A 23,167-nucleotide genomic window follows, 5' to 3' on the forward strand; every position below is an offset into this window, starting at 1 on the left:
TAAGATTGAGGGGACATAAATAAGGCAGGTTTTACTCCACACATGTTCAGTTACAGCAGAAACTCAAATCCATCCCCGTTTCTGACTCTGAACATTAGTGATCCAGAAGATCCAGAACAGTGCATGACCACACAGAAACGTCACGTCTGAACTGAAAGCCTGTAGCCGTGACACACACGACCTGGAAAGGATCTATAAGAAACCACGTGATCAGCTCACAAACCTGTACAGCTTCTGCCTTCACCAGTTTAAATATCTATTATTCATCCACAGAACAGAACATTAAATGTATTCAGAGTGAAATCAGGAATAAATATTACATAGCTACACCTCTTTGGAGGCCGTTTTTCCTGCTTTAACATTACATACATGCACCACTCTCTTATTAAAACTCCAAATGTTCACTTCTGTCAGGGCAGACTGTCCGAGATATTGCATTCATTTTTCATAAAGACCAGGGAACTATTACCTGACGGTGCTACATCTTTTTGCTTCCAACTCAACAATCTGAAATTTCCTGTGGGTGTCTGCACGCAGTGAGGGAGCTGGCTAATGAAGAGAAATGCCGGCGGAGAACATCTTGCAATGTTTTACTGATGGACAACTTTGAGAGGCATGTTGAAGTGCCACAACCGGACTGACTGCTCTGCAGGACACGTGAGTTTGTGTTTCAGCCTAACATGAAAAATGTAATCATAATTATTATGTGCAATGACCACAAATGAGTAGAAATCATCCAGCAGACCAGTACATGTCTTCTCTGAGTGATGAAGCATGCACAGAATAAAGCGCACGCACACACACACACACACACACACACACACACTAGAGTGCTTTCTCTTCTTATGTCTGAATGTCAAACCCCTGACAGCCTCTGCCCTGAAGCTACAAACAAGGCCATAGACAGCAAAGCGCCTCTGTCACCTCTGCTATCGCTTACAATAGACCTCAATAACCGTCTGTCACATTTCCGTTGTGGTGCTACAACCTCTAAAAACGTAGAAATAAGAACAACCGGTCAAAAAGTTGAGATAAAATCTGTTTAATACAAGAGAACAAAAACGGGATTCTGGTTACATTTGACACTTGAAAGGGTGTATACTTCTGAATACCACCAGTATTTAAGATACTTCACATTTAGGTGTATAAAATACCAGAGATGCCCAACTGTATTGTCTGATAGTGGTATAAAAAGATAATAACAGAAAATATCTATCATTTTCTACTCTTTTAGAGACACAACTTTACATCCCATGTACTATTTATACATTAAACTCTTCAGCTACTTCTCCTCCTGTGAAAATATCAAACGATAACCAATCCGAGGCAAAGTTTTGGCACAACTTAAATGTAAGTAGCTGTCAATTTTTCACAGATAACGTTTATAGTTTAGGTATGAATGATAGGAGTTATGTGATCTTCATAGGGATGCAATGATACCACTTTTTTCCAAACCGATACGATACTGATACTTGGATCTGAGTTGTCGCCGATACCGATCACTGATTACCGATACCGATGCTTCTACCATACAAAAAAAATGCAATGAATTGGAATACAGGTTTTATTTTCTTCTCTGCTTTCAACAGGAAATGACTGTGAAGTTGATGAAAAGTTAAATATATGAATAGAAATCATCACAAAACTAAAATATTAAGTGAACAGAAATGACAATTTCCAGTGAAGCCACTTTCAAGCTACTGCATTGGTATCGGTTAACTTTTACCAATACCAGTACATCAGTTTAGGCAACTAACATCTAGGGATGCACCGATACCAGTATCAGTATCGGTGCATCCCTAGATGTTAGTTGCCTAAACTGATTTAGTATTTATTTGTTTTTCTTTTAGAGGGGACCCGCATATATTGGTATCGGTTTATATCGACTTTGGAAATTAAGATTTGGTTAAAAAAAAAGCCAGTATTGAACCACCCCATGAAATACACTTAGTTCCCTAGTTTACTCTATAGATGTGTCAGAGTACGTTTTTTTCTGTGTAACAGAAAACAACAAAAATACCAGTGGGATCTGTCAGTTTGAACATCTGAATCTTTACGCTTCAAGAACAAAAAAAAAGCAAGAAAACACTCGATTCACATACCTGCTGTTCTCCTGGCGAAGAATGTGCTTGACAGCCTGAGCCAAGGTGAAGGTCTTGCCGGTACCATAGGGCCCAATGATGAGAATTGGGGGCAGCTGGACAGAAACTGGTGTGGTGATGGCCAGAATGGCCTCCTTCTGCTTGGCATTCAGCCGTGGATCCAGCTGCTCATCCCACTGCCTGAGGGCCCAGGGTGGATAAAGACATCGTTAGAAGAGTAAACGGATATTGTTCCCCATGTTTTTACCTACACAATGGAGGCCTTTCAATAGAGAATGACTGAATATGTCAGACAGTTTGCAGATCCAGTTAACTGAACAAATAAAGGTAGGAAATGTGTTCTTAGTGACTTGAAATGACCAGCCTGAAAATGAGAGGAATGACACAAGACGCTGGTGAACCAACGAGGAAAGCAAGAAAAAACTTTTTGGGAATGACAAAAAAGAAGGTAGGGTCAAAAAGTTTTTCCAATGACAAAACTTTCCTCCAGAGCCACTGTAATCAAAAAAGTGCAACACAATTTCCAAGTCTGAGTGCACTGGGCACTCGTGCACTAGCCCAGGGAACTAGAACAAATTCTTGCTTTGCAAGGTTTGGTCTAGGAACGCTCCATAGGTCCCCATGCAGCCCTCTGGCTGGCCAGTCACAGCTCTCTATAGGGGTTTCAAACCAATAGACCGCTATGGTCCACAATGGTGGGCCAATCAGGGCACTCGGTCTCGTGGGCAAAATGATGCGACAGAGTGGAACAAGATGGCGACAGCTCGTTTGAAACGGCTTTTACATCAGTGTTGGACTATTTGGATTGAGCTTTATTAGAATGAGAAGCAGATAGATGTATTTAAGTCCTTTATTTAGAAAAAGAGATGTATTTTTTCCTTCTTCCACATCGGAATGCCTGGTTGAGTGACATCCGTTGCAATGAGTACATCACGTCGTTCATTGTCCAGTAGCATGCGGAGATAGAACCGGCCCCACGACCGAGAGCCATCAATGGAGCGTTGCCAGACTACATAATATATTTATTATGTCTGGCTTGCCAGGCTACTTATTTACAGCGCTTAATGGACTGATTTGAGTAAGTTTGACATGATGTTGCCTCTCAAATCAGGAAAATTTGAAGCTGGTTGTTTATTTTTTTTATCAATGTGTAAAAAACTCATACTTGCCTAAGCAAATAAAACATGGCAGACAAAAAAACTGAAGAGGAGCAGCCATTTTAATACACAAGAAAGAGTGTGTGCGTGCGTGCGTGCGCGCGTGCGTGCGTGTCTCTGTCTCCGAGCATCACTGTCCTCATTATGAAGACTTCATCCACTGAAGCTACGAATCCACCAACACCAATTGATTGAGCTCCAACTGAGACATGGTTGGGGGGATTTCTTGGAGTGTGTGTGTGTGTGTTTGTGTGTGTGTACGTGTACACATGCATGGCTATAGAAGAACAAGATGTTCTGTATGGGGTTGATAGCACATAAGTCTTTGATGAAAACACTCATTTTGTTTGATCTGCATCAGTTAAAGTCTTGATAAAACTAAACATCGATTATAAAAGACAGATAAGATGAACTTGAGGGCATTATGCAACTTTTTCATATTTTTAAATAATTTTCTTGAGCCAGTATGAGCTAAAATGACTCTTTACAGGGTTAATGAAATGTCACTCAGACCCCTACCACTCTCTGTGGTCAGAATACCACACTTGCAACTTCAGAGTGCCAGTCCAGTCTGTTGGACTCAGAAAAAATAAATTATCCAACTTATCTGGCACCGCAGTCTGGCTCCAGCATGTTTCCTGAATGTTTTAGATCATGAACACAGCTGATTTGTTTTCTTTAGTGATAAATCACTCTTGTAGACCCTAAAGAAGGCCCCCGGTGTCATTCCTAAGTGCCACACGTTAGTAGATAAAATTGAGTGTGAACAGTCCTGCTTTTGAAGACCGACATGAAGCACACAGCTTCCTACTCCCTCACTGAGCAGCAGCATTAAGGCTGGTTGATGCTTGACGCGTCCGCGAGGTTCGCACGGCTCCGCGCGGAAAAGTTGCGTCATTTTGCGTCATTTTAACAACCACGCCCCTCCACCGCGTCTCCGCACGGCCCAAGATTTCCGCAACGCGCACCTCGGAAAATTTCTAAACACGCGGACGGACTGACGCGGAAAAACATGGCGGACCGGCAAGAACTAGTATGGCAGAGGTTGGTAAATACAGACATTTGTATGATTCAGCTCTCAGAGATCACCGTGATCAACATGTTGTTAATAATTCTTGGAGAGAAATATCTCGCACTGTCGGAAAAGACGAGAACGCTGTTAAAAATGCTGGAATGTCGTGTTGTAAACAGTAATTTCTACTTCTACTATGGTGTAGTGTTGGATGCATGCCGTAGAGCTCCATGCTGCCCCCTACAGTTTGGGAGAATATTGGCTCACCGCAGAGATGAGCCGCACAAACCATAAACGCTGCGAGTTGTGAAGCGCGTTCCATCCGCGAGCCGCATCACCGCGCGGAAAGTGAATGTGCCAAGCATAAACCAAGCTTAACTGTCATTGGCTCCATCCAAGAGCACGGACGACAGATGAGGATTGCTGCAGCCGGCCCAGTGAGGAGAAGATATTACCGTTTCCAGACTGTTGTTGAATCACTCGCAAAATATTATGTTGAAAAACAGTCTTGCACACAATGTCGATTTATTAATGCGTTTATGTTTATTTCTGATTTGTCAAAGAAAAATTGCCCCAAAATCTTCAAGCAAATAATAGTTTTTTTAAATGTTAGAAAATAAAGGAGCAGCTTCGTGGGTAAAACAACGAACTATTAAACTAAAATCCAAACAACCGTCATGTATTAAATGTATAAATCAACTTTAATTCAGTTCACTTTTTAGAGTAACACTTCCATAATTTCTGATCAAAACAAATGTTGGCATGAATCCTATTCTAGAGTCTAAATTAGGCAGAGGCCAAGAAAGTCACAAGGGATTTTACTCGACTTTGGCTCTTGTCAATAAAGATTACGGTCTCTCTTCCCTCACCTGCCCAACTTCAGCTGGAGGGAGCTGAAAGCTTTTCCAACTGGTCAGTGAGTCGGTAAGGTGAGGGATGTTGCCTCAACTCTCCAATTGAGATGCCGACGCCTCCATAAGAAGATTTGTCAAACTAACAGGATGTGCAGGAATTACAGAAGTTTCGGTACAATAAACATTTTTAGGATTACTCTGCAAAAACGTGCATGCTGACATTTTCCTCAACCCTCACATTCAACTAAAGTTAACTCTACTTTCTTTTACTTTGTTCATTTATTTGTAATTTTCTTTTACATTTTCACCAACTTGATCCATTTGTAATTAATAGCAAAGAAGAAACTTATTGTGTATTTTTTATTCTATGATTATTAGGGCTGGGCGAAAACATGAATTAATTGATTTTGGATTTATTTAGCAATTTAGCTAAATCGATTCATCAGGCCTAAGATTTGTTTTTCCTGTTGAAGCAGACTGACCTGGGACCAGATCTGCAGGCACTTCCGGGTACAAACTCGTTTTAAGAACATTCTTAATACGTACCAATACACACAAACTGCACATCTACTTAACGGGAAGAAGCTTGTCTAAATGATAGAAACGTCGTTTTATACCTCAGTCCCACCCAATTCCAACAATAAGCCACTAAATGAAAAAAAAAGTAAGAAGACACTAAATGCACACATCAAGAGAAACACGCAGTTGCGACACTAAACGAAATTAAAATATTTAGATTTATTCAAATGTTTGTACTTGAGACAGTCCTGTGTAAGTAGCAGCTGTTTGAGCTTGCATGCGTGTGTGTGTGTGTGTGTGTGTGTGTCAGTAGTGCAACAGGCACCTGTTTGGGCTCCAGGGGATGGTGGGGACCAGGCTGACATCAGGAAAAAGAATGCTGTTATCCCTGATGCGATCCAGGGCGTAGTGCATCTCACAAAGCGGCTGTCTGTTGAGCTGAAACTGGAGCTCCACCTGACACAGAAACCACACACAGAGCCCGTTTAACCACCTCATGATCTACATTCACCTACAGGCCTTAAACACTCTGCTACACTCAAGAACCCAGCACAACATTTAAAGTTTGTTTAACATTTAGCAAATAAACTTAAACATTTAGAAAGTTGTCACATTCCTTCACATTTCTGTTAAATCTCTTAATTGTCCTGTGACTGTTCACCCACAGGGTGTGTGTGTGTGTGTGTGTGTGTGTGTGTGTGTGTGTGTGTGTGTGTGTGTGTGTGTGTGTGTGTGTGTGTGTGTGTGTGTGTGTGTGTGTGTGTGTGTGTGTGTGTGTGTGTGTGTGTGAGATGCTGTTCAGCTGGTAAAAAGGTTATGAACAGTACAAAAAAATAGAACAAATGAATGGAGGAGGAAGAAAAAAACAGTTTTAAATGTGCATGAGGAGTTGTGAGAGAACGAACATTTAAGAAAAAAAAAGAATTGAATGACATACATAGAAGCACATAAATGAGCATTAGAAGCCTCGTTCAGGGGAAAAACCCGACAGAATGAGGGCTGCTTTATGATGAGCTCGCTTTCACAGGCCGACGTTAATACTGTAGAAGAGGCAAGCTGCAGCTGCTTGTGGTGGAAAGTTTAACAAGACAGTATCAGTGTGTAAACTCGTCACTTAAGATTAGGGAATAACTTACTAAAGGAAGGGTTTCATCACGTAGACTGTACACAAACAGTCATCATGATGGCCATTCTGCTGTTTTTATATCTTAGGTGTGTTCTTGCTGTGTCTTTCTAAGTCCATGCTTTCGTTCTTTTTTAAACACAGAAACAGTTTTGTTTACCTGTTTGTAGCTACGGTTTCGCCGACAGCTGCCGGCTTCTTCAGGCTGACGCTGATGCGTTGTCTAGGCGTCAGCCTGAAGAAGCCGGCAGCTGTCGGCGAAACCGTAGCTACAAACAGGTAAACAAAACTGTTTCTGTGTTTAAAAAAGAACGAAAGCATGGATGCTGTTTTCATGCATCTAGTGCAGCAGAGGTACCACGAGGTGAATCTGTAGAGCCTGTACCTGCATTTCTCTGTCGGGCAGCAGACCCAGCTCCTCACAGCAGTCCTTACAGATCCTCAGGAAGATGTAGTCCTTGGTCTTCTCCTCGATCACAGCCTCATAAACGCGCTCTTTGACCCCAGAAGGAGGATGGCTGCTGAACCCTTCACGACCCAAAGGCAGCAGCAGAACCGAGTTCACCTTGGTCATTACCAGCCGCCCAGCCAGTGTGTCCTCGCAGAAGAAGAAAATACTGTTTATTACACGTGTCGTATGATCATTTATCCGTGAGTCCACAGCAGCAGGTTCAGTTACCTCTGAAAGTGTTTCGGTGAGCCTGAAGCGTGCAAACAGCTGTCCGTTCTGAGCGTACTTGGCTCCGACAGAGATGCCGGTTAGCATAAAGCTATTGACCAGCTGCATGTTCACTTTAATGTTAAACCTGGGGCAAAAACATGAACACTGGTTAATGCAGCAAAAACACAACCATCTTCTTTTACACAGGGTTGACTGAAACACGATCACCATAGCAACACTAAGTTGTTGCTTTCAAACTAGTTTCAGTGATTGTTGAGTCATAAACTAGACCGTCTTCTCACTGGACAGCGCTCCTTAGACATGACCAGACGGTGACCTGGCTATGTTTCTACTGAACTTTTGGGTCCAACGATGTGGTTCTTTTGACTTTGTGGCTTATTTAGTATCAGCTAGCTGGTGTTAGCATTAGCTCGCCGGTAGCAGGCAGTGGCAGGGTTGTTTACAACGGGTGTAATTCTGCTTTCAACCAGTAGGAGGGAGAGACGAATTAGGCGTTGCTTTAAAGAACTTTAAAACAGCAAAACCGTTTTATTAAATGCTTTGACAGAGTAATGTCATTTCTGATGAAAATGAGAGAACTTTTAAGTGGAAGGAAATAATATTAATACAAATTTGTTTAGGAGTTCCTCTCTGATCTCTGCAGCATCTAAAATGATGAAGGGGGGGGGGGGCGTTCTTCCTCAACACTGAAGGATGATTAGCATCACTACAGAAAGTAATATATTCTGTATTTATATGAGAACTACTCACAAAACCAAAAGCAGCTATTAGGATTTCTTAAAACTGTTTAGCATCAGCTCTCTGGGTGGAGTTTATTAGTGAGAAATCTTAAAATGCAGACAGGTTTTACGTAACTCACTTCACGCTCACTTTGGCTAATCAGCTGATGCCGGTGGCCCTCTTGATACAAAACTACACACAGAGAAGGCTTTTTATTCAAGGGAAGTTATGAAAATATGCAGAAATTATCAAATATGTGCCTTTAAAAGGGTGTTTTAAGTTACTGTGTGAATATAAAGACTTCAAAAAGCTCTTAATGATGGTTTTTATACGTAGATCTAAAGGAAATCCATGTTTTACAGAAAATCTCCAGCTCAAACTCCTAAAAAAGTCATAAGTGGAGATCACTCGTATCCACAAGGAGGGGACAGGTAAAAATTATTCTCACTGAGTCAAATGACCCTCTGAGTTTTGACACAACAGCAATTTATGACACATTTAAATAGCTGAAGGAGAAACAAAAGGATTTAATACACGACTGAAAAACATTAGCGGGGCGGTGAAGAAGCAGGAGGAGAACTTAAAAAAGAATCCGTCTTTTTCCTCTAACATCAAATGAATCGCTTAAGGTGTATAATTAAATTGTACTATTAGTGGAGATTGTGTGATACACACACCGGCTCTCATACTGGAAATTTCTGAGGTTTAAGTCTGACACCTTGTGGTGGGCTGACGTTTCCACACACTCAACACCTAGACAACAGCAGATGAAACGTCCACATCAGACAGGAACATCGTCCCGATTCCTCACAGAAAGATTCATAATTTATTCTATTCAGGCCTGTTCAGGTTTAACACTACAGGCCAGAATATTTGCTGCTAGTTTCTAATCACACATTTGTTGAATCCTGATTCATTGGGACAGAAATGGAATGGAAACGCTCCAGCATGAGCCTTTGTCTACTCACTTGCTGACTTCCTTATACTGAGCAATCTCCTCGATGTAGAGCAGATCGTGCAGACGCGCCTGGTAATTGTCTTTGGTTAGGGTCTTGTCCAGAACCGACTGGGTGAAGAGCTGGTCAGCCGACAGAGGTATCTGATAGCGAGAAAGGAGGCTGCGCTCCAGATCAGCCATAGTCTCGTTGGGACAGAACTCTACGATGGTTTTACACGAAGAGTCCCAGCGCTTGGCAGTCATCAAGAGCTGTTGCCTGGCTGCCATTAGGTGCTCCAAGTCTGGAAATAACAAAACAAGAGGATGTGGCGAAACATTAACAAGTGTAGTGGATATTTAAACATTTAAACTTAAATAGTCATTTTTGCATCTGTAGATCGCTTTGATCTCACCTTCAATAGAGGCGGCATCCACCATGATGCGCTGCATCAGCACCGGCTCAGAGCCAAAGTCAAAAACGATGGTCTGCCTGAAGGTACCAAAGATCTCGGTGCTGAAGCTCACCGCTACTTTGTAGACGCAGTGATCGAGACCGTTGTCCGTCGCCACTGTCCAAACAGCAAAGTTCATTCAACATTTACTTTTTTTAAATGAAATAACAGAAGCTAAAACTTGTTTAGGGCGAGAACGTGATGCAAACACCGATCTGAAAGGGTTTTCTGGCATTAGGCAGCATGCCAAATAAAAGCAAAGACATATAGAAACATGAAAAGTTTAAGAAAGGCAACCTCTAAATTTTAACGTATGCACAAAGTTGTGTCAACTGGGAGATTAAACTTTCAGAGGCGGTAACCCAGAAACGCCCCATAAAAATCACAAGTCATTTTGATTTTGATTGTGCCATTTTTCCCCACAACTTGTAGCCGAGGGCGTCACTCTCTCATTACACAAGCGATCCAGCTCCTCCAGGACAACATCGGTACCTTCTTCTGTTACAAATGTTTTTTTCACCAGGTTTCCTTATAAAGACTCAGCTGCTGGCTCGGAGTCACATCAGTGGCCAACGTGCTTTAGAGCAGGGGTGTCAAACTCATTTTAGCTCAGGGGCCACACTGAGAGAAATCTAGTCCCAAGTGGGCCGGACCGGTAAATTAAAAACAACTTCAGGTTGTTTTCTTTGTTTTAATACAATCAATACAAAACAAGGCTGGAGCCTGAGGACAGTGTAGTAAAAGTACAACACCTGAAGTGTACTTGAAATTTTGAAAAAAAAAACAATCAATAAATAAATAAAACATTCCTTAGTGATTCAAAGAGCTTACAGATCACATGGCTAGATCAGTTTCATGCAGCAGTTAAATATATATTTGACTCATTTTACTTTACATCTTTTAGCTTTCACCAGAACATCAACATCAGAAGTCCCATCCTGAGTGGCGGCCAACTTCAGGATGTGATTCAAGTTCTTGTGTGAGCCTTGAGCGCAGCTTTGTTTTATTTATACTCATTACAGAGAAAACTTGCTCACAAAGATGAGTTTATTTTCACTCTACATTGTAAAGTATGAAAATAAAGTTTACACAACCATCTCGCGGGCCGGATTTAAGCTGCTCGCGGGCCAGATCCGGCCCGCGGGCCGCATATTTGACGCCCCTGCTGTAGAGGTTTGTGAAAAAGGTTTCGAATAGGTTTCATGATGCCGAGAACCTCAAGAGCATTGATGATGATTAGGGCCCCAGACTGTCTGGGAAACCCTGGATACCCGAGCCCAGGTCTGCAAGCTGATTCCCCACGGAAGTAGAAAAACAAACAAGACCTCTGCTGTGAGCCAAAGTGAAAGTTATCCCAATGAAATGTAATCAGTTTGAGTTCAATCTTTTCTCTTGTTTTTGAGTTGGTTCATATTTGTCTAAGTGGCTGTTCTGTTACTTTCAGTAAGAGCCTACATGTGGTCCTAGAGTGTTCCTGAACGTAACTGGCACCATCACAAAACAGAGCGCAAACACACCCAGAACATGCAGCCTCGGTTATGATAAACCAATATACAAACCTGCTTCCTCCCCTGGAGTCCACTCTTGACATCCTTTAGGAACAGCTTGGAGGCGCTCCCCCGCCGACACGCCTGTGATGAAGAAGTGGGGTCGATGGGCATCGTACAGCAGAGCGATGCGGAACAGCTTTCTAGCCGGCTAATGAAAGAGCAAAAAAAAACAAACACAAAAATATCAGATGATTCCAAACAGGAGACAGAAGGAAGTTGCTCTAGCAAGCATTCAGTAAAAACACAGCCACGCTGAAAATGTAAAGGCGCCATCGTACCTTGCACAGCAAGGAAAAGATCCAGGAGTGGGAGGACTTTTTGGAGGAGACGGTAACAGAAAGGCTGGAACTGGTGTCTACCGTCACTCCTTCTAAACTGTCACTTAGCTGGAGGAGAAAAAAACACAACACACATGCTTAGTCAAAAACCAGATTAGAAATGGAGGCAAATATGTAAAAAGTTCTAAACTTGTGAAACCAGAGTTCAGACAGGAAATGGAAATATCTAAAAACACGTCTCCATAATGTGTTGTATGTGTCTAATATCTATTACTCTTTATCGTGTGCAGAAAGCAGAACTGCTAGGAGAAGGCCCCGTCCTCCAGTAAATTAAAGATTAAAAAGAATAAAGTGCCAACAGTTGTCACACGTGCTCAGGAACCCTTTGGTGGTTTAACCTAGCCTGGCCCGCCAGACTCATCCTGGACTAGCCAGCTAAAAAATAACCAATCAGAAAAAAGACGGAAATGCTGTAGCTGTAGTCAAAAATGGCGTCAGGCGACAGCGCAAACATCTTGTTTTGTTTAGATGAAAGACTTTTAGCGCTTCTGTTTGTTGTGGTTTTAAAGACATTCAAGTCATTTAGAACAGAGGAAAGAGCCGCGGCCAACTCCGCTTCAGTCGCCATGTTTATGACAAACTCAGTGTCGTGGTGTGTGACGTACGCTACTCAGCGCTGATTGGCTCGGTTAGAAGTCTTTAGGTTTATCTGACCCTATCTTGACCCTGTTGCCAAGCTAAGAATGCTCTTCCTTTGAATTTTGATGCCAATAATGTCCCCACACGCACACACACACAGTAGTACTCCGGTGTTTCTGTTAGAATACTGCAGCTGGAGGTGTTTTATTAATAGAAAACGAAATATCCGGAGTTTTGTACATACAGGGAGGGCCATAAACGCATATCTGATACGTGTGTTTCATAATGTTTTTTGATAACAGTTTGTGTGTGTGTGTGTGTGTGTGTGTGTGTGTGTGTGTGTGGTTTTTTCTGATTTTACACCACAAATCACAAGTTTTAATAAGACGTCCCATCTTCGGGCCGAGCTGCTCTCTGCTGCGTGTCACAAAGCCACTCACCACTTTCTCTGGGGATAGGGAGTTCATCCACTTCTCTATCAGGGTTTCCATGTAGTTTTCTGTGAAGTGCTTGCTCTCCTGCTGCTGTTTGAGGCGAATGAGTCGTGAGGCGTAGCGTTTCTGCCACTCCATCAGCTCCTCCTGCGAGTGAGCCGACGTACACTGGGCCCCATACCGACACAGACCCTGCTCCAGGTACCTGTAGGAGAGAAAAACAACGATGGAGCCGTGGCAAAGGACGATCTAATCAGTTACTCAGCGGTTTGTTTTACACGGGTGATTTTTGTCACAAAATAAGAGCCGACGGCACAAAAATCTTACAGGTAAAAGATAGAAGCAAACAAAACCAATCCTGTCCTGTGTGTATTATATTGTTGTGTTAAAAAAAACGTGCGACTGTGAATTTACGTGACTATTGTGTAATTAATCAGACTGTTTGGTAAAAAAGAGCAAAAGTTAAACATTTGATGGGATGAATGTGACGATTTAGAGACGTGGCAAATGGCAATCCAGTCAGCCTTCACCACGTCCTCGACAAACGAGCACCTATGGTGGTTTAAAGCGGAGCGGTACTAGAGGATGAGGCTGAGCCACATTTTAAAAGCATCTTCAGGTCACTTTGTCTCCTTGAAGGTATAAAAGTCCAAACCAGATCAATGACAGCTGACCTGAAAAAACGGCTTTTATCCTTTCACGAAACCGCTCTGTCCTGCAGGGATCTCTGTCCACAGATAAAAACACTGGTACAGGGAGTCTTGTTACAACCCTCAGCGGAAATCTTTGCCACCATCACCACAGAACACATGAAGCGTATTCATCGTGTTGCTGTTTGAATTTTAAACAGCCGATGCGATTCGTTGATAGCTGGACATTTTCTCCGAAGGAGAAGCCGATGGTTCTCCTATGGGAACAGTTACCTTTTACAGAGGGTGTACTCCTCGCTGCTGGTGACTCCTCTTGGAGGCGGCCGGAACTGCCAGCCATCTTGAACCTCTGTAAACACACAAGCTAAGTGATCAGACACAAGCCAACACACGTTTCAGTCACATGTCAAGCTTACATTTTATCTGCATTTTTTGATGCTGAACAACAGATGAGCTCACCTTCATCTGGGTCGTCCGTGTATTCTGGAGCCATCGCTCTTTTTATAGCCTGGTAGGAAACACGATGGTTTGGCGTTAGAGGAGGTGTTAACAGGAAGCTATATTTACTCACTGCAAACTACATGCTCGACCGCACTCAAAGTTAGAAAACTATTTTTATTTCAACAAACAACCAAAGAGAAAAACATGTAAACAAAACGAACTCTTACAAGCGTGAGTATTTATAAAATTGTGAAAACATGGACCGGCCTGAACAGAAGGAAGAGACTCTGGAGCTACGGGAGGTTACCTCGATCTCACTGAAGAGCATTTTCAACCTGGTCAGGTCTTTTGTAACGATGCCGTTCTGTAAAGGAAAGAGTAACGAGTGTTGAATTAAATATAACAGCTGAGTGTTTGATCTCGACCACGCCTCGTTGCTCTTTTGTAATCAGTTTTATTTAATTACTTTAATCAGATTACCAGGGACGCTTTGGTGTAACTTATGCATCCAAGAGTTTTAATCTGCATTTGTAAGTCATGACCTGCAACATTTACACAAGTCTGATTCTTTTAATTCTATTTATTAATATGGTGAAAACACCAATTTAACCAGTAGTCGGGTTTATCTTTAACATGACTGCCTTACTGGTTGATGTAGATCTGGCAAACACATTCTTGTAAAAAGTCACATTTATTATCTAAATTTGAAACAGTAGTTGAAAAGTTACTTTTGCTTTAACGTTTGATTATCGTCAATGTGCAGCCTGACCATATTTAATACATGTTGTATTTAATGTAGATTATTATTACCACTGGCTCTCCATACAGGGCTTTAGACAGAATGCATGCCACCTCCTCCAGGCTGCCGTCCAACAGCATGGCGCGTAAACTAGCCTGTAAGGATCCATCTCCCCGAGCGATTTCTTCTGGTAGAACTGCAACCGAAAGCAAAACAAAAAGTGAAAACGACAGAAATACCCAGTTTGGTTTTCCACAAAGCACGCGTAAGAGAAAAGTGAGTATCCTGACAGGCTGCAGCAGGGCCTGATGTTCTCGGTTAACGTGTGTTTGAGACTTAAACTCTGATCCGGAACATCAACACTTCTGATGCTTTTTATTTGGAGTCCAATAATGTTATGGGAGGTTCTAGAAAGATGGCACGCGAGGAGGAAAACACCCCCAACATTAAGTGTTCAGTTTAGGACTGGAGAACGCGCATCGCCACAAAATCTTCAGGAGTCAGACTGGACCTTATTGCAAGGGCCTTGCTTCTGGCGCATCTGTAGCTTTCTACCTGTGGGACTGACTTTAAAGAAGCCTGATATTGTGAAATAAAGAAAACTGGTTTTCCATCATACTTTCTGGAGCTCACCTCTCACTCGCTGAAGAACAAGAGCAGGAAGCAGCTGAGGGAAAAGTGTCTACACCTGGTTTCTCTGGTAATCTTTGACAGTATTTATCTTGGCTTCTTATTCCATCTCTGACTCGACACGCGCGATGATGATAACAGTAGACACAGTCGCTTTAGACTCTGAGCCCAAAGTCTACGTGACCTGAGCAGCAACAGCTGTTTCACCGTCTCTTACATTCAAACTTATCTTGGACCGTGTTTATTTAGGGACAGTATTATATTTTAGCTTTTTATTGTTTAAATAAAATGTAAACATTTCACTGTAGAAGTTAGTGGTGCAAAGAGGTTGATTAGCCAGATTTATCACAGATTTTTGGGGTAAACTGGAAATAAACAAAACTTTAAAGCTGCCATCTTCCTCTTTGTCCCCTTTCAGGAATTATGTGTGATCTTACAAAATACATAAAAGTGATTGTCTTATCACATACCAGGATATAATGTAGAAAAAATGTCTATTTATTTTTTTATTTATGCTAAACCCACCCCCTGTCCTGTACAGCTCAGTGCAATATGAACTGAGCTCTAGTCAGCACGAACAAATAGAGTTTGACCACCGCTAACACACAGAAGTTTATCACAGAGCGCGCTCGAGCGTTTAAGGGTGTACTTCCGTTGATGCAGAGTTGGCGACGTTACTCGTGGGCAAGTGAGTAAAATATAAATATGTGAATACGCAACATAACGTGAGCATAATTATTGTAAAACAATGTGTTTTCGCTGTTTTTCAGCTAGAGGAGCACATTCATGAACGAGAGGCGTTGCTTTCGGCCTAAAATACGGAAAAAGTAGGTCATGATGTGATACACATGTCAGCCACTAGATGGTGCCATCAGATAAAAGAAAAATCACAGGCAGCTACTTGAAACACTTTCTTTAGAGAATTGGTTTCTTTATGGCAGCAAAACAAAGCAGTCACACATCAAACCTTACAACAAAAATCCCGAATCACCAGTTTGATTTGCTACTCACCATTTTTGCAGTCTTCATCTGCTTCATCATAGTTTTTCTGTTGATGGAAAAAGAAAAACAAGAACTCTTTGAACCGTTAGAACGTTGAGGATCATGGCTTTGCATAAGCTACAAGAAAACCTGTTTATGAGTTATAAAAGAGTCATTTACAATAATATTATGAGACGTGAATACTTCTACATCCTCGATATAAAGAACTGGTGTAAAATTGGCACAAAATGCACAATTAATGATTTCTTTATGTAACAGTGCAGAGATGATCTACCCAGGCTACTTCAGTATGGTGACTTATCGAGAAGACCCAACTTTAAACCTTGTTTAAATATTCATATTTTCTAGATATTTATAAAGCAAGTTCCTTTCCGTCAAGAGAAAATAACATTTGGAGAACTTTTGTCCTCACCAGCTGTAGAAAGGCAGCAATTCGGTACAGCAGGGCACGGCTGCGGAGCGGGGCGACGCTGGACGAAGGGCTTGGCAGGACCGCTGCACCTGAGGATGAGGTTTGAGGTGCGAGGACCACCAGGGCGTCCGTGCTGTGGGTGACTGCCGCCTCGTACTCCCGCCTGGCTAACGATTTGCTGGCTTCTTCACATGACTTCTCCGCTCTCCTGTCTGCCATGACTCAGGGACACAACGTCTGCAGGCCAAACGGGACAAAGACACACATTAAACAAACGGATAAAGTCTGTAAAGCTAAACTTTTACTTGGATGATGACCGGAATCAGACCCAAATATCCTACTTTTTATTTTAGCCTGTGAACGCACCACAGTAACGCATCAACCGTGTTACTTTTCCAGTTGTTGAACATCTGTACATTTTCCATGTGAAAGTCGAAGTGGAAATTTCAGTCGTTCACTCGTTTTAAGAAACATTTTTATCTCCTTTAAAAACTACGAAAAAACATTCTCAACACAAAAATACTCACAACAAGTCTGGTTTCAGTGGAGGTGACGAATATCTGTTAAATGGAAAATATACAAACCTACTTTTCTGCTTATTACAGTGTAATAAATGTAGACAACTGTGTTTAATTTATAAGGTCAGCTGTTTATAGTTTGTAACAGGTTAATTTTATGTTATGTGTTGCCATTTGGGTTACAGAGAGCCATCTTTGCAGAGTTAGACACAAAACAACTTTGATGCATATTTTTTTTTAACCAAACGAAACTTGAGTCCACTGCCGGAGCGTTCTTTCTACAACCAAGAAAAATGAACGCATTTGTTTTTTTAGCGGCTCAGGCAGCGCTGTACTGCAAACGTTTTAATGATCCCGAGCTTTCAGAAAAATAAATCTCTGGAACAAACTGTTTTCCTCCAGACCATCTTAAACTGCAACGGTGGGCACGCTCTGTCATTACCAGAGACTCTAATATACTTGATGAGCTGTAGCCATAGCAACACATGATGCAGATCTATACAAATTGCAACAGATTTTCCAAAGAGCAGAAGAACGCCAACCATCACTAACAGGTATTCCCAAGTTTGACTCTTCTGACATCAAGGAGCAAACTACAAATGGGCTGTGGTTAACTGGTAAGTTGTGACTGAATAATTATAATTAAATACTGCAAATGGCTGCAGTACATCACCCGGTTTATCAGGCTAAAGCCTTGTTTATGCTTCTCCGCCTGCGGAGGTCCGGAGACATGCAACACCATTATCCGGCGTCGCAAAGGCTCACACGAACGGACAGAGTAGAGTCCAAGTTTCTATATATCAGTCAAAAGAGAGACCGCAAGCCTGTGATTGGTCAAGAATATCGCTTCCTAGGGCTGGAAGAAAAAATAATTAATACTGATCGATGTAGATAATTATTGAAAAATATTTTCTAAAAGAAACAGTAGGAAATATATTTTAAGTGCGGCCCAGCCATTTTATGCTATTCCTTAATTAACTACTTTCAATAAAGAACAGACAAAAACTGACTTAAATGGTAAATGGTAAATGGCCTGTATTTGATATAGCGCCTTCTAGAGACCTGGAACCCCCCAAGGCGCTTTACAACACAATCAGTCATTCACCCAACCACACACACATTCACACACTGGTGGGGATGAGCTACGATGTAGCCACAGCTGCCCTGGGGCGCACTGACAGAGGCGAGGCTGCCGAGCACTGGCGCCACCGGTCCCTCCGACCACCACCAGCAGGCAAGGTGGGTTAAGTGTCTTGCCCAAGGACACAACGACAGCGACAGACTGAGCGGGTCTCGAACCTGCGACCTTCCGATTGCGAGGCGAGCGTTTAACTCCTGTGCCACCGTCGCCCCTACTTAGACTTAGATTCAATATTTTATGCAAACATCTTTGTTTGTCTAGGACTGAATGATTTCAGGAAAACATTGAATCGTGTTCGTTTTTCTAGCAGAAATTGAGATTGGGATTCAACTGCAGCACATTATTCACAATATTTAGTGATATTTACAAACACGACAGGAAACGACTTCATACCATCCTGTTTTCACTCACTTCCTCACTTTTCTGTAGCGCTGCTTTTTTCCTCCTCTTTTAAAGAATTGTCCCCACCAATAATTAAAGGTCCTTCCGCGTTAATGTAAAAATTACTCCTGGCATTCTGTGCCCGCACCACCCCCACCCCACGGCGATCGGATGCATGCGGTGTGTGTCGCTCACGTTGGCTTTCACACACACTTCTCAGGAACACAGAAATTCTGGTCGAAACTAAAACCAAATTAGGTCCTGGACATGAGTAATTGTAAACTGATTCACCATTTAATCCATCCATCGTGATGGGACATGACAATTTAATAATGATTTATAAACATTCAAAAATGATTATAATTAAATGCCAAAAAACAGCTGCACAGCGTGGCAGGAACGTAAACGTTGCACGTGTTGCCCAGACACTTTAGGGGTCGGACCAGCTGAAAAATATAAAAGTGAGATTTACTCTTCAAGATTAAAGGAAAGTTGTGCAGAACTAAAGTAAATCGCAACAGCAACACTACCAAACGTGTGACTGCACCTCGCGTTTCCATCCCCAGTTAGAGCAAGAGAAGAAGCACAGGTACCAACTTCCATATCCTTATAATAATATTCTTATAACAGAATAAAATAACTTCTGCAGTTTCAAATTAAACCAGTTGAATAAGTCAAATATTTCTGCCAACTGCTACGTGTTTACATTTATCTTTAAAGGTACTTGGTTTTTGTTTCCCTAAAAAAAAGTTGCCTTTAATACACTAAACCCTTCTTTGGACTTTGAGAATTTTTAGTTTTTAAAACAGGTATCTTGATCATTTGAAGTGTTTTGATGCAACAAATATTTAGAAAGCAACAAGTAGTTTTTATTTCGGAACAGTGTGTTTTCTGTCGTGTTTAACGCTGCTATAGCCAGCTCACGTTCTTCCTGTAGATTTCATGCAGAAGTATGTTAGGTACGTGTTCAGTTTAACATGAATAGGACAGTGAAGAAAAGGCTATTTGTTAACTTGAACTAATGTCAAGTGAATTAATTTGAAAGCATAAAAAAGGCCATTTAAGCGAGAAACAAAATCCATAACAGTGAAAACAATGCATCGAGAAAAGTGGTAACCGTGAGAATCCTTTAATAATCAAATCTTAAGACCATGAATCGAATCAAATTGTGAGGTATCTAAGATGGCACACCCCTAGACATTTGCATGAAACTTGGTGATCCGAGGATAGCATAATCTGCAGCAGGAAACAGAATTAGAGTCATCGAGCATGTTGTAATATGCACACTAATGGTGAGTTTCCCCTCTGATTTAACACTGGTATGCAGTTCAACAGCCTCTGCTGCATGTGCAACAACACAATGCTCTTTAAACAAAGAAATGTTCATTTTCTTTAACTAACATCTAAAAAACTGAATGAACAAAAAAGCCACTAAATAAAAGCATGTGAACATGAGCTGCAGCCTGTGATTACATAAAGCAGAGTGGCCTCCTTCAAACAAAAACAGCTTAGATGAACATTTGGAGGTACACTGTGACCTACTGGAGAGCACCATATCCCCAAATGCTCAACCTTGGCCAATATCCTAGTAATGTTTGGTCCCATTACCACCTTATTGGTTTCACAACCAGAACTGAAGCTTATGAGGCAAAAAAAAAAAAAAGGATTTAAATTACGTGAGCAAAAATGGCTGACGAATCACTTTTAAACTACACAACAAATGCTTGATTTCCCTCTTCAGCACTCCATAACCTGGATAACAACTTTACGACTCAAGCACATTAATTGTGGTAATACATTTGTAACAGCTAGTTCTTTTAGCCACAAATAAGCTTTCTGAGAAGGGATTCCTCAAAGAATTACAAAACGGTTACTGATAACACGATGGAACAGAAGCAGATTTCAATATGTACGAGCTCAATGTTCAAATTGAACAAAAACACAAAACTTGTTAGCATTTATTTAAACTACAATGTGAAACCTAATGTTACACTTCAGCTAAGTTGGACGGTCCAAACATTCTTTCTTATATTTCATGCAGGAAAATGTTTTACAACTAAAATCCAACCAACCGCTTTTACCACACACGAAAAATCCACTGTGCTAAACTCAGTTTTGTTAACATATCTGTTGATGGGAACATTAAAGCGTATTATTAGACAGAATAAATATTTCAGCTAATGCCCGAGCACTTAAACAAACGTCTGTCTTTCCGATGGATCAAATGTTACAGAAGAAAAACTCTAAGTGGTGTGCATAATTATCTCTAGTAAAATATAGAGGAGGAAAATCTGGACAGCAAATATCCCCGAGACCGAGACCAGCTGATTAAATGTCAAATCAACTGCTGCTGCTGGTGCCTCTCCATTTCTATAAAAGCAAACTCGTGCAGCAACATCTATACATTGATTGTTGTGTGTTTCTGCTTTTTCCACACACAGCTTTTTGTTACGGGCTTGTAAAAAGAGTTTGTCTTTGTGAACTTCTGGACAATTATGCTCCGACTCATGAGTTTAAAAAGGAGGTATTTACTGAAGATGAGTGCTTAAACATGAAGGTGTCATTGTGGAGTACGTGGAGAGACAGCAGGGCTGCTGATTAAGCCAGAACCTAACCGGGCTGCAAGCAGCTTTCACAAAGGAGTTTTTTAAAAAGTCTCAAAACACATAAAAGGTTTCTCAAATCCCTCGTGAGAGTTGCAAGTGGCTAACCCCAACTCTTCTAAGTGGTTATTACCACGAGACAAAAAGAACATGAAATGTGAGAAAGCTCTGAAGAGGGGTTTGCAACCAAACCGCAAATAAATTGAGAATATATTTCAAAATAATCTGCAGGATAAATAAAATATTTGTGACAAGGTGTGACGTTTCGCTGTCAGTCCATGCCGCTGATGCTTCTAGTGTGAAATGGGGTAACTCGAACACAAAAATATGCCTGCTTGCAATGATTTAGGTATAAAATACAAATCGTCACTTTAATGAAAGTATGGTGAGAATGTATGAATTACTAGCAGCAAACGTTACAGCAGCAAACATTGTTTTTGGATGTATTATGTCATAAATAATAAGCCTTATGACATGCGAAGAACATGTCAATAAACATGCAAAATAAACCCAGAATTCTCTGTGCAATATACATGCGATTAGATATTGATCCCCTCATTTTACAGCATAAGGTTGATGTTCCACTACAGTGCACTATTTAACATTAAGATGGTTGTGGAGGCATGTCTGCTTCTATAAAGTGACAGCAGTAGCTCAGGAGGAAGGAGGAAAAGCGGGTTGCCCAGTAATCGGAAGGTTGCAGGTTGGATCCTGGCTCAGACTAGAGGATGCTGCTGTTGTGTCCTTGGGCAAGACACCTAACCCGCCTTGCCTGCTGGTGATGATCGGAGGGACCGGTGGTGCCAGAGTATGGCAGGCCGCGCCTCTCTCAATATGCCCCGGGGCAGCTGTGGCTATCCTCACCTGTGTGTATGAATGGGTGAATGACTGATTGTGTTGTGAAGCGCCTTGGGATGTTGTAGAAGTCTAAGAAAGCACTATACTAAAGTAAATTATTTGGCATTCACCCCCTGATGGTGCAGAGAACAGATCACAGTTAGGGCAGCTCAAGCTGGCATGGTGTTTCCTGTGCATTCCAATAAAAAAACAAACCAATACGAGATCAAATTTAGCAGCTTTTGCACAACATTCTCACCAGTAAAATAACGCAGCAAAGTGGGTGCAAAGAAGAATTTGTGTTGAAAGTAGTTTGAATATAAGAGACCAATGTTTACTGATGGGAGATAGAAAGTGGGATCCAAAATAAACCAGTTATTTGAGAGCTATTAGCCCAGTTAACACCTCTGCTTGAGCTGTAGTCAAATCCCGTGCCTCGTGTCTGAACTCCCAGGTCACTAAGGCAGAAACCAGCAGTTTGGAAGTAGGTGTCCACCTTCCTCTTTTGGAGTCATGCGATCAAAGAGCAGGAGAAACATTTTTGTGTTCTGTTGAGTGGAAGAGCGGGTGATTTTATGGCTGAGAACAATTAAAATGGCACGTCAACTTCTCTCATGCTGACATATAACGTTATTTATTACGTCTGGCAGCATCGTTAGCAACACTGTGGAGAAAACTGAAAAAGGAGTACATTCAAACGTGCTTAATTTATTTAAAAAATAAGAGATTGCGTATTTATAAACGTGGACAAACGGGGATCACTTCTTTTTCAGCGGATAGTTGTAGTTGTTTGTGAGGCAAACTTATGACTGCCGCAAATCAGAGCGATGACGGCAGCGCAACAAACTGCCCTGAAAAATGTCCCCCCAGTGTTTGCTAACTTCTCTTTTTTTGCATTAGTTGAACAATGTTGCTGCTAGACTGCGTAGCTAGCATTGAGCGCGCCCGCGAAAACAGGAGCCGTTCTTGGCACCAAACTGGCCAGCTTACAACAAGAATAGCTGGCTAGTTTCTTCGTGTTAGCAGGCTTGGCTAGCTAGGTTCGCCGAAACAAAACGGGTTCGGGCCTGAAATTTCGCCACGGTGTTTAGCCGCACATAAATCACATGACACCTTGGTGTTAGCCGTGCACGAGCTCGAAACATTCCTCGTTACTCTAGTCATTTAGAGAAGGGGTCCTTGTCGGTGGCTTTGCGATGCTAGAGACAACTAAAACGGCTAAAAATGGGAAGTCAACACTCACCTAGCTTTACTTTCTACGCCATCTTGGATCCACTTGTCAGACCATCGCAAAGCATAGTGGGACGTGCTGGTCTGAAGGTTGAGGGGACTTGGGGGGGGGGGGGGGGGGGGG

At 41.8% G+C, this 23,167-nt stretch overlaps 1 protein-coding gene across 2 annotated transcripts in view; it reads right to left on the bottom strand.

The window, feature by feature from the left end:
• Nucleotides 1-23,152, bottom strand: part of helz (helicase with zinc finger) — a 64,509-nt gene extending 41,357 nt beyond the window's left edge. For both annotated transcript variants that reach the window (XM_015968877.3, XM_015968868.3), the window contains exons 1-16: nt 23,057-23,152; nt 16,334-16,570; nt 15,931-15,967; nt 14,361-14,485; nt 13,858-13,914; nt 13,569-13,617; nt 13,383-13,458; nt 12,466-12,664; nt 11,387-11,494; nt 11,118-11,256; nt 9,520-9,675; nt 9,138-9,408; nt 7,447-7,573; nt 7,153-7,365; nt 5,970-6,100; nt 2,103-2,282 (exon numbers count right to left, since the gene is read on the bottom strand). In XM_015968877.3, the coding sequence (XP_015824363.1) occupies nt 2,103-2,282; nt 5,970-6,100; nt 7,153-7,365; nt 7,447-7,573; nt 9,138-9,408; nt 9,520-9,675; nt 11,118-11,256; nt 11,387-11,494; nt 12,466-12,664; nt 13,383-13,458; nt 13,569-13,617; nt 13,858-13,914; nt 14,361-14,485; nt 15,931-15,967; nt 16,334-16,552 (2,087 nt within the window). In that variant the 5' untranslated portion in view covers nt 16,553-16,570; nt 23,057-23,152. The remainder of the gene's footprint in view (nt 1-2,102; nt 2,283-5,969; nt 6,101-7,152; nt 7,366-7,446; nt 7,574-9,137; nt 9,409-9,519; nt 9,676-11,117; nt 11,257-11,386; nt 11,495-12,465; nt 12,665-13,382; nt 13,459-13,568; nt 13,618-13,857; nt 13,915-14,360; nt 14,486-15,930; nt 15,968-16,333; nt 16,571-23,056) is intronic.
• Nucleotides 23,153-23,167: the final 15 nt, after the last annotated feature.

This window comes from Nothobranchius furzeri, chromosome 4, assembly GCF_043380555.1.
Source record: "Nothobranchius furzeri strain GRZ-AD chromosome 4, NfurGRZ-RIMD1, whole genome shotgun sequence".
Lineage (NCBI taxonomy): Eukaryota > Metazoa > Chordata > Actinopteri > Cyprinodontiformes > Nothobranchiidae > Nothobranchius > Nothobranchius furzeri.